General features: G+C 38.2%; 1 protein-coding gene across 5 annotated transcripts in view; it reads right to left on the bottom strand.

The window, feature by feature from the left end:
* The window catches only part of LOC149572432 (carbon-nitrogen hydrolase family protein), a 263,986-nt gene extending 246,512 nt beyond the window's left edge, over window positions 1-17,474 (bottom strand). For 2 of the 5 annotated variants that reach the window (XM_089813598.1, XM_089813599.1), the window contains exons 1-2: window positions 17,312-17,459; window positions 15,743-16,012 (exon numbers count right to left, since the gene is read on the bottom strand). In XM_089813598.1, coding sequence (XP_089669724.1) covers window positions 15,743-15,936 — 194 coding nt within the window. In that variant the 5' untranslated portion in view covers window positions 15,937-16,012; window positions 17,312-17,459. Of the gene's footprint in view, window positions 1-15,742; window positions 16,013-17,057 lie in introns of all 5 variants that reach the window. The other 3 variants (XM_089813597.1, XM_089813595.1, XM_089813596.1) reach the window with 3 other exon arrangements.
* Between the last annotated feature and the right edge of the window lie 675 nt (window positions 17,475-18,149).

The raw sequence follows: 18,149 nt of genomic DNA, 5'->3' as shown, positions 1-18,149 counted from the left end.
TGTGAAAATAAATCTCATTAACAAAATAATAATTATATAAAATTAAAAGAGGCTCGTATATCGATTCATCTTTGCCATCGGCCTATGCAAAGGAATGAACCCTTTTAAAATATATATATAAGTACTTTCATAACATGAAAAGATGGGAGAGGACACCTTTTGGTTGGTGGTCCCCACCCCATACCCTTCTCTCCTTATACTCCACACAATGCACCAAGTGTCGCCTAAGAAATGTGTGCCCTCACATCACTCCATATCCCAAGTGCAGACACCTCGACTGGAGCACTAATGGAGATGTGGACAAAAGGGATGGAAGGTGAATGGACGATGGTGTAGTGTGCCACGCCCACATCACCCCTCCTTTGCACCTCCCTCATCACTTGCGGTCAGTCCAAAAACTAGGCCACCTCATCCAATCGCACGCCGCCACCCTCTTTTCGCGCCTCCCAAGCACCAAACCTACATACGTGAGACATGAAAGGAAGATGGGCAGCTTAGAATGTGGTGGGCCACGTGGCCTAGTAGGAAGTTATGGAAGGTGAATGGACAATGGTGTAGTGTGCCACACCCACATCGCCCCTCCTTTGCACCTCCCTCATCACTTGTGGTCAGTCCAAAAACCAGGCAATCTCATCCAATCGCATGCCGCCGCCCTCTTTTCGCACCTCCCAAGCACCAAACCTGCACACGTGAGACATGAAAGGAAGGTGGACAGCTTAGAATGTAGTGGGCCACGTGGCCTGGTAGGAAGTTAAGGAAGGTAGGAAGTGGGATCATGGGAATAAGTTTTGGGTGAGGGTGTAGAAGGTAGGAATATAGAATGGTAGCTAGTTGATAAATGTAGTTAGCCTAGTAGGTTTCATTAGTAGAATTAGTAGTATTATTATCAAAAAGCAGATTTTATAAAATATGAATAGTTTGGAATAAAGAGTATTTGGGGAGTGGTTAACGACCATAGTATTATAGAATTATTAAATGGTTAGTTATTATTACTTAATATTATTATTGTTAGTAATGGATGGTTGTAGGTAATTTAGAATAGGGTTAGAATTTGGAAATGAATATAGTGATTAGTGTTTGTATAGAAAATGAAAGGAGGGATGTATGTAGGAATAATATAGAGTTGAACTATAGATTTAAGAATTATTATAGTGTTAATAGTAGTAAATAAGAAAGTGTTATTAATGAGAGGTTGTTTGGTAAGCGGGGAGTATCTTTTGTTAGTAGAAGATTTTGATAGTTTAGTTAGTAGATATTAATATTTAGTTAGTCAACAATAAAGCGAGATCTTTAGGAATTAGTATTATTTAAACGAATTAGTGAGAAGATTAGTTAGTAAGTATGGGAGATATAATGTTTTAGTAAGTTATTTAAATGGGTAGAGACCAGTTAAAAGATAAGATGGACCTTGTAGTACATAATTAGGATTCGATGTTCTTGTAGTGACTTAGGGTTCTATATCTCATGTCCATGAAGAAGTAATTAAGCTTCACACCTTTGCTGTGATAATGATATTATATATGAGTCAAGACATATGAATCACATATCTAGAAAAGGAAGCATTCATTAAGACATCTTACTAGAATTAAAAGTGATATTGTATACCATCGGTTACACAACAAGACTCCGTGAACAAACCTATGGTCTTGGAAGCTAACATTATTCATCCATATGTAATCACCTGAACCCTAAATAAATGAAAAAGCATTCCCCATCCTAATCATTTATGCTGTAATACTAGGGTATCAAATGGAATGAGTCATCTAACCCTATCACCCAAATGAAATTATACACGTAATCTAACCACACCCTATAGGTACATGCAGTCATAAGTATATGGCCCCCGAGATGCCTAAGGCCTAGTTGAGAAATGTTATTTGTATCATGAATTGTTAAGTATATTACCCTATACTAATTTAACCTACTTAAGATAGTGCCTCCAAGTAGAGATAGTAGCATGAATCGAAGCATACCATACCTATTATCATAACGTTTACTCAAGGACCTTGAATAGATGTTTCTTAATCACATTACCAATCGAAAACCAAGTTGAAACCAAGTTGAAAAGAACAATCATCTACAATTTCATAACAGCAGCATAAAAGAAAAGAAAACTCAAAGAGCTATGCAAAAATCTACATGAAGAATTTGATAAAGATGCAGATTTAGATCAGGAGAGCGAGAGGAGAGCAATGGGAGTGACTCACATGAGGCATAATCATCATGGAGAGAAGATTCTTGAGAGGACTCTATAAGAGAGATAAACATGACTTTTCTTGATGCTAAGCGTGAGATTGATATGGATAATGATGGTATAGATTCTTTCGGTGATCATAATACATCTTCTAGTGTGATAGTTAACTTTATAATGACACAATTCATTCACATGAAGAAAAGCAGGACATGGCATTCAAGGACACTTGGAAAACTAGGAACAAAAGCTTTTGGTATGGGAAGATATGCAAAACCATTTATTGGTAACATAAGATAAAATAGCTCAAGCATTATCAAGGATGGATACTACTCACAATGTAATGTCCCTATTTTTTGCAAGTTCCTGCAGTTGGCCAAGTCAGTTCACCATCACGACCCTCGTGAGCTGATAGTAGGATTTGAGGGTCTTAGTTGTGTGGTTATAGGCTTTCCAACAGCCTATGGTGTGTTTTGGCTCTATTTGAGAGACTTACTATTTATAGTAAGTCAATCTTTTGGTTCTGATGAGTTGAGTTGAGTCAGAGGAGTTGGAGGATGCTCTCAGTTTTTATTTCGAGCTTCCGGTTTGGGCTCCAAGAATCTTGGAGGGAGCATCTATTTATAGTAAGTCACCCTATCAAGTTCATTCATTGTCTTTCATCATCAAGATCACTTTGGTGTTGTCAAATTTCGATTCTGATGCTTGTTCAATTGTTTTCGCAAGACAGGTGAATTATTATTATTATTCATCTAAATACACTAAGGTTGCTATTTTTGTTACTGTTGTTGGTTGGTCACCTCAGTATCACAACTCATTGGAACTGGAATGAAAAGTTTTAAATCATGGGAACAAGAAACAGTGGCCTTACATATCAGAATTTGAAGTTATGGCGGAAAAGGTCATTTTCGAAGCCAAAAGCAATTAATAAATTAGTTTATAATGGCACTTTATTATGTTCTAATGTTGTGTGTGGGAAGCTTCTTAAGTGAAGTTCATTTGAGAAACTTTGCGTCATTTGGAGATTATAAATATGAGCCCATTTGATGAGTAAAGCATCTGATTGATTATTTTCTTTTGTTGCTTGCGAAGAGTTCCTGAGTTTGCCGATTTCTTCGTCCTTGCTGAAGTATAAGGGTTTGGAATTAAGAAGTGCCTGGTAATTCACAACTGAGGTATTGTGACTTAATTCTGAGAATTGTCTTAATTAAATTATAGTATTTCCTGACTGTTATGTACTATACTTGGGAATTTCATTGTAGCTAGAGAATTTGTGATTTGGAACGCCATTATTGTCTACTATTTGGTGTGGTTATAAGAGGAATGTATTGTGGCTGTCATCCTTGTATTTGGTAGCGATTTCAAACTTTGTGAAAGGCTGCAATCAATTATTGGAGGGCAGCGATCAGGCTTTAAAGCACCTATGATTATAAGCAAGGAGCATGTATTTCTGAACCTGCGAGTGAACTGGATTATTTCTTGAGAGCTGCGATTCATATTTCATCTATTAGAAGTCAACTTCCAGGTTCATTATTGCATGCTTGTAAATTTCCAAAAGTCAAGTTTTTTTAAATTGGATATTAGTAGCATTGCCATCAATTATAGAATTACTTCTGAATTGTTTAGTGGTGTTCATTTGTCCAAATTGATAAAGATTTAATCAATTAAAATGGTGAGCAGTTGGCTGTGAATCTAATGCATTATTTATTGAGTGATAATAATTTGCCTGCGAAATGTTTAACAAAATATCAAATTGTTAGCAAAAGCAAATTGATGTTTGTTAAGGATATAGCCTATTGAGGGTTTTTACACACAAGCACCTAGAAGACCTCTTTTGGACAGCCCAAAGATAGGAAAGACAAAAAAAGTTCAAACCTCTATAGCAGCCACTTTATGATGCAAAATGACAATGTTAGAGGCATAAAAGTTGAACACGTTAATGAAAGAATTGAAGAACTTGACAAAAAAAAATCCTTGTAGCCTTGTGAAACCATTTGGAGATGATTTATTTGATACACTAACACCTTTAATCACTTGGAAAGAAAATGAATCAAGACAGATTTTGGTAGTGATTGATGATTCCAAAGAAAGCAAAGAGGAGGTCAAAATTCTAATTTGGGACAGCAATAGTTTACTTTCTCATTCTCATTAGCTTGCAGCCCTTACACATGAAATAACTAATGTAGAGGAGTCTACAAGCGTGGAGTATGAAGTTTTCAATGAGAAAGTGCTTGTATAGTTGAAGACATGACACAAATGCATGATAGCAGTGTTGATTGTTATAACAGCAATGATATATCTCTTCATCCTCAAGATAATGCAGTCCAATAATTATAGAGAAGATAATGGTATGGGGTCACCTAATGTTGGCATTCAAGTTTGGGAAGATAGCATGAGTCATGGATTGATGATGCAACTAATAAGAGGTCATATTTTGTGCATCGTAGCATAGAAGATGTAAAGAGGATTCATGTCATATGTGCAATTTCAGACATGGTGATGTTATTATCAGAGTACCGCAGCAGATTGGCAAATAATATTCTTGAGGTTGACATGGGATTCAAGCATATTTGCTTTCAGCATGCAGGTGCAGACTGTTTGAAGGCAGGCAATCTCCAGAAAAGGAGGACAATAATGTCCCCAATATGAAGTCAAGGAATTAATAAAGTGAAGATTGAATATAAGATATAAGAAGCATAAAAACTAAAGTGAATTTCAATTACAATTAATTATTTATTGGAGTCACTTTAGGTCATAGCTAATCATCTACCTAGACCAACATCATGAATAATAGGGAGATTAAACTAATAAAGTGGCTTTATTATAATGTAAAATTTAAATTATAACAAAAAATTGCTTTTTGGAGGGAAAATGATATAAAACAAATAAAATTAAATATTTCTCTCAAAAGAGGAAAAAGGTAATTGTGAAGGTATTCTAGAGATTGAGATTGTTATTTTTATGTAAGAGTCTTTTCTCTTGAGCTTGAAACTTTGCTTGAAGGTCCAGTAAAACCCTTGGATGGAAACCCTAGATGGTTTGGTAATTTGGACAAAAAAACAGATCAGCCCCCTTCGTGGATTTGCTAAAGGATTCACAGGTGCATTACATTGTTCAGTTTTGTGGACAGCTATCCCATCCTTGGCTGTGGCTTGGAGATATTCACGGTGTCGTAGTGAGGGTGGATTCTCATTGATGTTTAGCCCTATTTGTGGGCGATTGTGTAGTAACAGCTTCTCCACTTTGGGCAGTGATTCTTCCTCATATTGCAGGATTATTTGTGGGCTTAGTTCATCTCGATTCCTCCTTGCATGTTGGTATTGGCACACCTTTACAACAGCAGCTTCATATTGTATAGGTCTCTCTTCTTGCATGACTTTCAATCTTCTTCTGTATGCTACAAATGATCATACGTCACAGGGGCTTGATGATATTGGAGTGGAATAGTGTGGGTACGTTGAATGTAAATTTTATGCATGTTCTCTCATTGTAACAGCAGTATATTTTATGTCAGTCATGCATGTTTCATATCAGAATCATTATCACTAGACTCGTCTATATAATCACTTATTTTTTGGAAATCCATACTGTTTCATTTGCATGTTTAGTTTGCATGTTGTTGGTTTGCAATGAAATGAAGCAAAACATGTCAAGAATGGAAAACCCAAATCAAATTTGAGACAATATACTAGTTTGGGATATTTCATCACCTTGCACTTGATCATGAAACAGGAAATAGATTATAGAGCAAAACTATCTATAGAGATTTCTGTCTAATTTATTAAATACTTTCTGAACATCATTCAACACCTCTAATTTATTAAATACCTTCTGAAAATCATTCAACGCATACCAGCCCTATGATATTTTAAGTTGTTACAAATCAAACTAGGATTCCATTGTATCATTTTTCAACAGCTAAACTTGAAATAAATTCTTCTCTTTCATAATGTTCAAGTAAATCCCAATCGACTATTAGACCATTGTAGTTTGCATATTTTGCTCAAATGCTGAATATATTGCAGTGTCATGTCCCCTTCTCCGCACTAGTGCTTTGGTGCCAGGTTAATCTATCTCCACAACCGGATAGATTAACGGCACTAGCTATCAAGATGCCTACCAGTCACATCAGAGATTTTATCTTTTGTACTTCAGTTATTAAGTGTGTGGAATAAAGTTGCTTTATGTTATTAAGTCATTTACTTTATAAGGTGACTTAAGTGACTATAGGACGAAATTGTTGTTTTATCCCACATCCCTTATGTCATTGTTTTTCCCTCACTTCGAGGTTATAAAATAAGGAGCTTGCATTGGAATTTACACACACGATTTTATGAACTCAAAATCCAGAACATTGGTTGCTTAAATGTGACTGAGTCAACTCGAGTACAAAAACCCTTGAGAGTTACGAGCTGGACGTAGCCCCAGCCTTACTGTTGAAGTCTATATTCGACCCCTTGGAAGGTTATTCGATAGCTTAGACTTCTTGGAGGGTCGTTGGTATTGCGCAGTTCAGTTTTGAATACATTCAGGTTGGTACGGCTTACATTGTTCATGTTGTCAATTGGAATATCATTGCAAGGAAATGTATCAGTTGGTAGTCGGGTGTTGAGTGTCCCAAGACAAGGCAAAGTCTGTCGACTTAACTCCCCATACGGATATCCTTGGTGTTGACGTCGATATTCATTAGCAGCAGAAAGACCACTGATCGTGGCATGAAAAGATCAACAATCAGGTAGAGGATGGTGGACGCTCAGTTTCGGGATGGAGGGCTTGTCTCACGTAGATGCCAGCAATCACGTGAACTGACCAGGAGCATTTCGGGCCTTCATTTCATACAACCGGGCAGACGCATAGGAAGAGTAGTATATTGCAGTCCGGGACACCATACAAGGAGATTCTTCACCAATAAAGTCTACACCTTTCCGCACACATACAGGGCGTAGTTTAAAATGATGGTTGGCTGCTTGGTTATGATAGCAAAACCCGTGAAACAATAGTTTCTGCTTCAGCTACACTTCATGGAGGCTATTCATAGTATTCGGGTCTGTCATTCTTGCCTCTTGCACATTGTTAGACTTTCCTGTCAATGTTATTATTGATATGTTCAGAATACGACTAAGGGATTATTGATTTGCTGAATATTGTTTTGTTATAAACTTTGAATGTCACAATTCAGTTTGAACTTCTTATTGGAACTATTTCTTGTTTAGACTCAACATTTCCTAGTGCATGAATTAATAAACAGTGGTTTAGGTTACTCAGAAAGATTTGGTAATGAAGCTTATGGTGGTTGATTGACAACTGTTTGACAAAATTTCCTCTCAGCTATACATTTAGTATTTTGCTTAAAAATTTAAGTTCAGATTATTACAGTGGTATCGAAGCCACAAGACCTGCCATCTTGTGGGACATAATGGATACTTTGCAGACCAATTTTATCTAAAATGACAGCCAGGAATGAGTAAAAGACAACTTAATTTAAGTCACCTACAACCGAAACAGGTAGATTCTTCAGATCATATCAAGATTGAAGATAGTTTTGCAGTGGATGAGGAAATAACATTTGGAACAGGTGAACAAACTGATATTACTCAACAGGTTGATCATTTTGCACAGGCTGAACTGGAAAATAACGTTCAAATGGCGCATAATGAGATGGAACAGGAACGTGAAGTAAGGGAAACATTATGGGCTATCAGAGATGGACAAAACAACATTGCCAATGCTCTTCAACAACTAGCAGGAATCATGCAGCAGTTGGCACCAATTCATAGAAGAGCTCTGAGCCATCACAGTGGAGGGGGTAGTATAGCTAGGTCCCCCAGAGCTGCTAGAGCTCTCACACATAACACTAACAGGCCCTTAATGCCATTTTTTAATGTAGAAGAAGTAGTACCACCAGCACCTCCATATTTATTACTGGACAATGTTATGGAAATGTTTGATGAATGGGATTTGTTTCCGGACCCCATTAAACAAAACCTGACCTTTGTCTAGTATTTAAATCAAAAAAGAGAGACTGATAGGCAGCAGCAGGATCGAAGACCAAGAGCACCTAACAGGGACCTAAAACATGCTATGAACAAACTAACTCTCCCCACCTTTGATGGCAGCGGTCAAACTTCTGCTAGAGCTTGGATTCACGAGCTTGATACCTATTTGACACTAAAGCCCATGGCTGAAGCGGAAGCCATCAGATTTGCAACAATGCACTTGAGGGAGCTGCGAATGATTGGTGGCATCATGGATTAGTCACCCAGGATCATGGCCTCATAACTTCATACAAGATTTTCAGCTCCAAGCTGATTACTCGCTTTGACAGGAAAGATATTGAAGTCTATTACAGGGATTTGGCTCAGTTATGTTAGAGTGGGTCTTTGGATAAATTCATTAATGAGTTTCAGCGTATATCAGTTATGGTACCAGATATGTCAGAACAGGTGCAAGGTGATGCTATTCACAAAGGGTTACACGACAAATTTAGGGGTTTGGTTAACGTACTTAAACCGAACACCCTGGATGACGCGATTAAGATCGTCCATGATTTGGATTCACCTTCATTGATATTACAACCTCCAAAGAAACCTTATAGAGGATTTACATCGAGCCAAGGAAACAAAAACCAGCAAAAACCAAATCCTCCCAGATTGGATTTTAAAACTTGTAATGAACTCAAGAGGAAGAAATTGTGCTTCACTTGCAGGTAACCTTGTACCCGCGATTACAGATGCCCTGGTAAAGGCAAGATTCACTATGTTGAGGTTCTTTCCAAGGATGAAGAGGAGCAACAGGAAGGTGAAGATGTTGAGGACAGTGAGGAAGAAGAAGTTGAGGAGCAGCCCCTTAAAGATAAAAAGAAGGCTATTACGGAATAGCCTCCCGTTATAGCCACTCTTTCTAGCGATCTGGCATGTCATCCTTTTAGAGTGAAGGGTGTGGTTAAGGGTCAGTGCGTTGTTTGCTTTTTGGATATAGCAACCTCCCATAATTTCATTAGTACACGGATGGTATCTAGGAGAGGTTTGCAGACAGTTGACATACCCGAGTTTGAGGTGAAGATAGCAGGTGCTGAGGTTTTGAGATGTACAGAGAAAGTAGCCGTCTTCAGATATAGTTTGATGATTATCTTTTGGAGACTGATTTCTACGTTGTTGATTTGGATGGTTTGGATGCCATTCTAGGTAGACAGTGGTTAAGGACTCTCCGAAAGTACACTTTTAATCACGAGACAATGCAGTTGGAATTCTCACAAGGTGATCGATTAGTAGTCCTAAAAGTTATACCAAATAGTGGACCTAGGTTGATAATAGCTCACAGGATGGATACTATTTTGAGGCACGATGATATAGAAAAGGCAACACAGTGTTTCATCTCTTCCAAGGAGACTCAAGATACAGGACAACAGTACCATTGTGACATTCAAATGGTCCTAGACAAGCATAGGAAGGTGTTTGAGGATATACCTCCAGGAATTCCACCAGACAGAGGGTTTGAGCATATCATTGAGCTAGAGGAGGGTGCCAGACCCGTCATTACCACTCCTTATTGTCACCCCAGGCACTACAAGGAAGAGATAGAGAAGACAATCAAGGAACTTCTAGATATGGGACATATCAAACCCAATTCCAGCCCCTTTGCCTCTTCAGTGGTGTTGGTTAAGAAGGACAGCACCCTTTGGATGTGTATAGATTATTGCGCCCTTAACAAGAGAACTATTAAAATCGAGTACCCGATCCCCCGCATTGATGAGTTACTGGATGAGCTTTATAGGGCTATTTGTTTCTCGAAGGTAGATCTTTGATCAGGGTACCCCCAGATACAAGTTCGCAAGGAGGATGTGCATAAGATAGCTTTCAGATGCCACTATGGACATTACGAGTTCTTGGTGATGCCATTTGGGCTCACTAATGCACCAGCTACTTTCCAATCATGCATGAACCATATCTTCAAAAAATAGTTAAGGAAGAGTGTGTTGGTTTTCTTTGATGACATATTAATCTTTAGCAGGACTTGGGAAGAACATTTGCAGCACTTGGATGAGATCCTTAGCCTCATAGAAGAACATTTTTTATTTGCAAAAGAGTCTACGTGCGAATTTGGGTTAACCGAGATTCTCTATTTGGGTCATGTGATTGGTGCCAAGGGGGTTAAGGTGCATCAGGAAAAGATACAGGCAGTCCTGGATTAGCCACCATCGAGAGATGTATCTGAGTTGCGAGGTTTCCTTGGTCTTTGTTCCTATTACCGGCAATTTGCCAAAGGTTTTTTGCAGGTAGCAACACCCCTTATCGATCTGACACAAAAAGGGGCATTTAGGTGGACAAAGGATTCACAGGTAGCGTTCGATAAACTGAAACAGGTGATGAGTACATGTCCAGTGCTAGCTGTAGACACCTAAATCGATTAGAAAATAAAGTAATTTTATTTTCTGAAAAAATTCTTGATGACATCAACATTTATTAATTAATTATTTATTTAATTTATTTATTTATTTTTATGCCATTAAATCCCTTTATCTTAATTAAAAATATTTAATTAAAGAATCCCTCCCAAAAATGTTTAAATCTTATTTAAACATTATTTCCTTATTTATTAATTATTTAATTAATAAATTGACCAAAAAACCCAAAATAAATAAAAAAATTATTTTTTGCCCAAAACTTGGCCAATTTCCTTAAGACCACTAACCTCTTCCAAAATCTTCTAATCCTTCTTTAATTTTGATTAAAGGCTAATCCCATCATTTCCTACCCCTAATCCCAACTCAAAATATTTAATTAAGATTAAATATTAATCCTCATGTTTATTAAAAAAGTTTTAATAAATATCTCCTCAACCCAAACCCTTGAAATAAATAAAACTTTATTTATTTCCTAAAAATATAATTTATCCTCATCCTAAGAAGTTCTAGACTCTTCTAGAAAGTCTTCATCCTCATCTTAGGAAGTTCTAGGCTATTCTAGAAAGTCTTTATCCTCATCCAAAGTCTAGACTCTTCTAAAAGATGTCTTTAAACCTAATCCTAATCCCCTCCTAAACTTGTCACATTCCCTAAATACGGGTTAAGACTTGCTAACCCAAGCCAAAGTTAACAAATATCTCCTCCTTCACCCACCCTCATTAAATGCCATCCACTTGCCTATCCCTAAGCTAATCCTAAACCATCCTAATCCATCCTCTAATCATTTGCACAATCCTAAGCAAGCTTAAGACCTTCCTAATCAAGCCCAAGTCGAAATTCCTCTCATCTCCCTCAAAATATCCCAACCATGAAGCCCACTAGGCCATAAATGACTCTTCCAAGCCCTTTCATTGCTCTTACAAGCCATTATGAGGGTCTTTATGAAGATTTTATCCCTTGAGCCTCCTTTGTTGACTCATCCTTCCCCTTTCTTCCATCCTCTCACCTTGTGACATGTGTCACTCCCTGATTGGCTGTAAGGAAGCACAATCCATGTGCTCTCCTCTCATGCAATCTGAGCCCTCCATGAGCTTTTTCCCATCCTTGCATCTTAGCCCTCAATCCCTCAAGCCTCTTGCCTATAAATTGGATCCTTCCCTTTTGCAAAACAACACAATCCATGAAGTAAAGTCATAATGCCATTTTAAGAAGCCATTTTACATCAAAACCATACACTCACACCCAAATTCCAACTCCATTTGAAGCCCTTTTTGAAGCATAAGCTTGAGCATACATCCTATCTATTTAGACAAAGCCACTCAACAAGAGAGCTTCTCATTGAGAGAGCCCATTAATGACTCATATTCTCAATTGAGAGCTCATCTTAGTCTATCTTGAAGTTTATAAATTTTGTTTAGTTTGTAGAAGCTTTATTTAAATTTGGTTTCTATTAGCATACTAACATTGCTCATATACACTAGCAGTTCCTGATTTTTCTAGACCCTTTATTTTGGAGCGTGATGCTTCGGGAAGCAGAATAGGGGCAATATTGATGTAGGATCGTCATCCCATAGCTTTTGAGAGCAGGAAACTTAGGGGCAGCGAATTACTCTATTCTACTTATGATAAGGAGATGCTAGCCATAATGCATGCCTTAGCCAAATTCAAGCAGTACTTGGTGGGAAGTAACTTTACAGTGAAGACCAATCATAACAGCTTACGCTACTTCCTAGAACAAAAGGAATTGAATAAAAAACAGCAGAAATGGGTCAGCAAGATCCAAGCTTACGATTTTGAAAGAGTATGTCAAGGGGAAAAATAATATAGTTGCTAATGTTCTTTCCCGAAAACCTTCACTGCTAGAGTGCTACACCATTTCAAAGATTTCAACAAATTGGAGGTCTCAGTTGTTAGTGGAGTATTCTAAAAATGCTTGCGTATGTTAGATTATGGTTAGTATACTTCAGGATAAGCGGTATAAAGTAATGAATGATGTTATATATTACAAAAATAGAATCTACCTAGTACTCGAATCCAAACTAAAGGGGAATATTATGCACACCATACACAAGGCACCATCAGCGAGGCACCCAAGTTTTTTCAAAACCTACAAGCAAATTAGGGAGAGATTTTCTTGGAAGGGGCTAAAGGACGATGTATTGCAGCATGTTAGAGAATGCCAAACTTGTTAGCAGAACAAGTCCGAACAGGGCTTTCCTGCAGGTTTGCTTCAGCCTCTCCCTATTCCAGCTCAGAGGTGGGAGAGTATTTCTATGGATTTTATCACAAGGCTGCCTAAGGTCCAGGGCAAAGATCGCATTTTTGTGGTGGTAGATAGACTGACTAAGTTCGCGCACTTCTTCGTGATTGTCACGGATTGGTCAGCCTCTCAGGTGGCTGAGTTGTTCTTTCGAGAGGTTTTCCGTCTCCATGGGTTACCCAGGACTATTGTGAGTGACACGGACAATAGGTTTCTCAGCACCTTTTGAAAGGAGATTTTTAGATTGACAGGTACAGAATTGACTCCCAGCACTAGCTATCACCCACAGACGGATGGTCAGACCGAAATAGTGAATAAATGGGTGGAAGGGTACTTGAGAAATTACATTGCAAGTCAGCAGAGAGCATGTGTTAAGTGGTTGTATTTCGAGGAGTATTGCTATAACTCCACTTATCATATGTCTATTCGGATGACTCCTTTCCACGCCCTTTATGGTTATGAGCCTCTCTCTTTTATTGATTTAGCCTTACACGACAGCAGGGCGCCATTGGCCAAAGATTGGATTTTGGATCAACAGGACATCCTCAAAGCTCTCGGGGATAATATTCAGCAAGCACAGAACCAGCAAAAGTTATATGTTGATCGGCATCGTACTAAGCGAAGTTTTGAGCTGGGTGACAGATTTTTTCTTCGTCTAAAGTCATATAGACAGAGCTCCTTGAAGAAAAGTGGATCAGAAAAACTTAAGCCCAAATTTTACAGACCTTACTACACCAGGAGGGTAGGAGAGGTTGCTTATGAGTTGGATTTGCCCAGTGACAGCCGAATCCACAACACTTCATGTTTCATGCCTCAAGAAGGCTGTTGGCCAACAAATTGTGCCTTCAGAGAGTTTGCCCCCAGTTAATGAGATGGGTGAACTTATTTTGGTGCCGGAAGAGGTGATTGAAACCAGGGAAAGGAAGCTACGTAACAGGACTGTTAGGGAATATCTAGTTCATTGGAAAGACTTACCATATGAGGACGCAACCTGGGAAGGTGAGTCTATTCTGCAGCACCCAACAGTGAGATTGTTTGAGGGAAAGCAATCCCGGGAAGGGAAGACTATCATGTCCCCTTCTCCGCCTAGTGCTTTGGCACCAGGTTAATTTATCTCCACATCCGGATATTTTAACGGCACTAACTATCAGGATGCCTACCAATCACATCGGAGATTTTATCTTTTGTACTTCAGTTATTAAGTTTGTGGAATATAGTTACTTTATGTTATTAAGTCATTTACTTTATAAGGTGACTTAAGTGACTACAAGACGAAATTGTTGTTTTATCCCACATCCCTTATGTCACTGTTTTTCCCTCACTTTGAGGTTATAAAATAAGGAGCTTGCATTGGGATTTACACACACAAGATTTTATGAACTCAAAATCCAGAATGTTGGTTGCTTAAATGTGACTGAGTTAACTCAAGGACGAAAACCCTTGAGTGTTAGGAGCTGGACATAGCCCCAATCTTCTTGTTGAAGTCTATATTCGACCCCTTGGAAGGTTATTGGATAGCTCAGACTTCTTGGAGGGTCATTGGTATTGCACAGTTCAGTTTTGAATATATTCAGGTTGGTACGGCTTACATTGTTCATGTTGTCAATTGGAATATCATTGCAAGGAAATGTATCAGTTGGTAGTCGGGTGTTGAGTGTCCCAAGACAAGGCAAAGTCTGTCAACTTGACTCCCCATACAGATATCCTTGGTGTTGACGTCGATATTCATTAGCAGCAGAAAGACCACTGACCGTGGCATGAAAAGATCAACAGTCAGGTAGAGGATGGTGGATGCCTCAGTTTCGGGATGGAGGGCTTGTCTCACGTAGATGCCAGCAATCACATGAACTGACAAGGAGCATTTCGGGCCTTCATTTCATACAACTGAGCAGACGCATAGGAAGAGTAGTATATCGCAGTCCGGGTCACCATACAAGGAGATTCTTCACCAGTAAAGTCTGCACCTTTCCGCACGCATACAGGGTGTAGTTTAAAATGATGGTCGGCCACTTGGTTATGATAGCAGAACCCACGAAACAATAGTTTCTGCTTCAGCTAAACTTCATGGAGGATATTCATAGTATTCGGGTCTGTCATTCTTGCCTCTTGCACATTGTTAGACTTTCCTGTCAATGTTATTATTGATATGTTCAGAATACGACTGAGGGATTATTGATTTGCTGAATATTGTTTTGTTATAAACTTTGAATGTCACAATTCAGTTTGAACTTCTTATTGGAATGTGGAACTATTTCTTGTTTAGACTCAACATTTCCTAGTGCATGAATTAATAAACAGTGGTTTAGGTTACTCAGAAAGATTTGGTAATGAAGCATATGGTGGTTGATTGACAACTGTTTGACAAAATTTCCTCTCAGCTATACATTCAGTATTTTGCTTAAAAATTTCAGATTATTACATGCAGTTTGTATTTGAAATATGGGAATTATGTCCTTAACTGTGATAATTGTTGCTTCTGTAGGCCAAGTCTCATATTCATGAACGTTACTATGATTCTACTACGAAGTTGTTTCCAACACAGTTCAATATGACCGTGGTTTTTAGGATTTCATATAGACTTATAGCACCCTTGCAAACTGCAATTTAAAAATGGTTTAGATCCTTATAATGGGTAGACCATAAGATTAATTCAGGAAAGATTGACAGATGTCCTGCATATTGCAAAGTACACTAAATCCTACCTATCCAATTTGAATATAATAGTTGGATCACACAATTGATAAAAATAAGGACATTCCGTCGACAACAAGCTCTGTTAAAAAGACGTCACAACAAGAAGAAAAAAAAACACGCAAACCAAATCCTAACTATTCAAAAAGAAACGAAACCATGTCACAGTTATTAACAGAAGAGAACAGTGACTCACGCATGATTGGTTGTGTCCGGCTCCAAAAAATGGTCTTCACAGCCATAACCAGTGATTTCAAGCTCAGAACCCACTCTGAGCGCTACTCCTTCAGATTTGGCTTTCAGAATAGACTTCTTAATATGCTGCAGATTAGATTCAAAATCCATGGCCCATTGATTCAGATTACATGTGGCCACCTTCAAAAGCCTCATTTTAAACCCTTGACTATATCTTTTCCAAACGAAGAGCTATCGTTCCACTAAAAAGCTTCAAACAGGTCCCAAAACCCTGTAAAACAAGCAATGATAAAACGGATATAATGGGTTTATTTGTAAAAAGTATCAGAACAGAATTTTCCTTGCTCATAAGGAAATGTAACTCGTATATATGAAGAGAACAAAAGCAATAATAATAGAGAGGGAATTGGGGACATTTATAGATATCAAAAGAATTGAAACTAAAATAACACATAATCCAGAGCTGACGAGGACAATCAGGAGCACATGACCCGGGGTTCAAATACTTCTCATTACAAATACGGTAGAATATAAGTTATAACAGGAACGAACGGATGGTAAGGTTATGATGTAACAATATGGGGTACATTTCTGCATAACCTGTCATTAATGACACATTTCCGTTCCGCGACATCCAGTTTTATTATCCAAAAAAAACAAACCCAAGCTTAGCGCTCTGAATTAAGGCTACCCATAACCATGCTCGCTTTAATTTAAGCACGTCGACGCAATTTGATAGACTAGAATGATGAGATGCCAAAAAATACGCATTGCTCGGTCGATGGATGTGATGAACCAGCAAAAACCTTTACTTTTATTCCTTTTTCAAAATGACGTGATAAGGGGATTCGGAAGCTTCCAATCTTGGGAGAAGGAGTTCCAAGCCGCCAAATGGGAAGCGTGTGCTTGTTATAATCAGCCTGGGACGACACGACACGGTGAAGTAACTGGTGCCATAGCAGACCATACACAGCATTACACTGTAGTAATGCCAACCCATTATAACAGAGTACTACTTTTGATACGAAAAAGGAAAATGTAGCATATAATTCTTAACAGATCCAAAGTTGAATTTCGTAAACCCAAAAAGAGAAAAAAAATAAAAACATAAATTTGTGCCCAATGCAGATATTAGATGACTCAACTAGGTTGCTAAGAATTTTCGCTTAAATACGACAATTAATTACTGAGCCTTTTTGCCTTGATACAGGGCTGCAACTGAATTGAAAAGGTTCACATGAGAAAGAATCGGGAACCGCAAAAATATAAGGGTGTTAAAAGAATTAAGAGGTATCGAGGGGACAACACTCCGATACCTAGGAACTCGTACCTCACTCAATCGCTGAGTGCAAATGCCCCGTAGCCATGACAGCATACATAGAACCAAGAAAAACTTTAAAGGGGCGATTTGGTTTCAATATATCACAAAAAATGTTTAAGAATGTTGCCAGCGTTGAATTAACCGTAAATCCTTAGAAGACGCCTCTACTGTAAGAAGCGCAGGCTGGCATATACTCGTCTGTTATTCCGCTATATTAAACGAGCAACTGTAAAAATTTAGCGGACATACCTTATGAAGCCTTTCGCAGGTCAATTCAATTCTCGCAGACAATTCCGCTGAACACCGCCAATCCCCTTATGCCAAATCATAACATTTTTGAGAAATGAACAATGTCATGCAATATTGAGGATTATTTGTAAAATTGCCTATAAACGAGCTCCATGGATTAAAATGTATAAGTACGGAGACCAGGACCCGAGTCCTGGAATAGGAATAGGAAAATTAGAATTGATTCGGTATTCTTTTGGTCTGCCAAATTAGAATAGAGAATGCAGATTTCCATTCCAATTTTACTTAAAAACAAGGATATATCCATTTCAAAAAAATGTTGTTATTGGAATGGCCCATTCTTATTCCACATAATACTTTTCAACATTTGACAATTATTTGGAGTCTCCCATTTTCATTTTAACGCTCATTCTCGACCCATTGTTTTCACAGTTCCCGTCGAGTTTGTGGAGGAGGGTTTTTACTCAGGTCGCGTTGTGGAGGACAGTTGACGCCATTGTTTTCACAGTTCCTGTCGAGTTTGTGAAGGAGAGTTTTTGCTCTGGTCGCATTATGGAGGACAGTTTTGTGCTTCGTTCTGTTTTCTACTACAAAATTTCATTTTTAGTTGTATTTGTGCTTTCATTCTGTTTTCTGCTACAAAATTTATGTGCTTCATTTTCGCACTAGGGTCTGTACACATATTTTTGTTAGTGTATTTGTGTTTCATTTTGGGTATTGTCTTTCATATATTTTGAGCAAAACATCATATGAATCAGTTTTCTTTTTGTTGGTTATGAGTGCCTAGGTTTGGTAAATGTTTTATATATCCTGTGTATTTGAGCTTGAATTACAAGTT

Source organism: Cupressus sempervirens, chromosome 2 (genome assembly GCF_028749045.1).
Source record: "Cupressus sempervirens isolate cs-2001-9-10 chromosome 2, ASM2874904v1, whole genome shotgun sequence".
In the NCBI taxonomy this organism is placed as follows: Eukaryota; Viridiplantae; Streptophyta; class Pinopsida; order Cupressales; family Cupressaceae; genus Cupressus; species Cupressus sempervirens.
The sequence above is the reverse complement of the archived record's forward strand: the minus strand, read 5'-3'. Positions and strand labels throughout refer to the sequence as shown.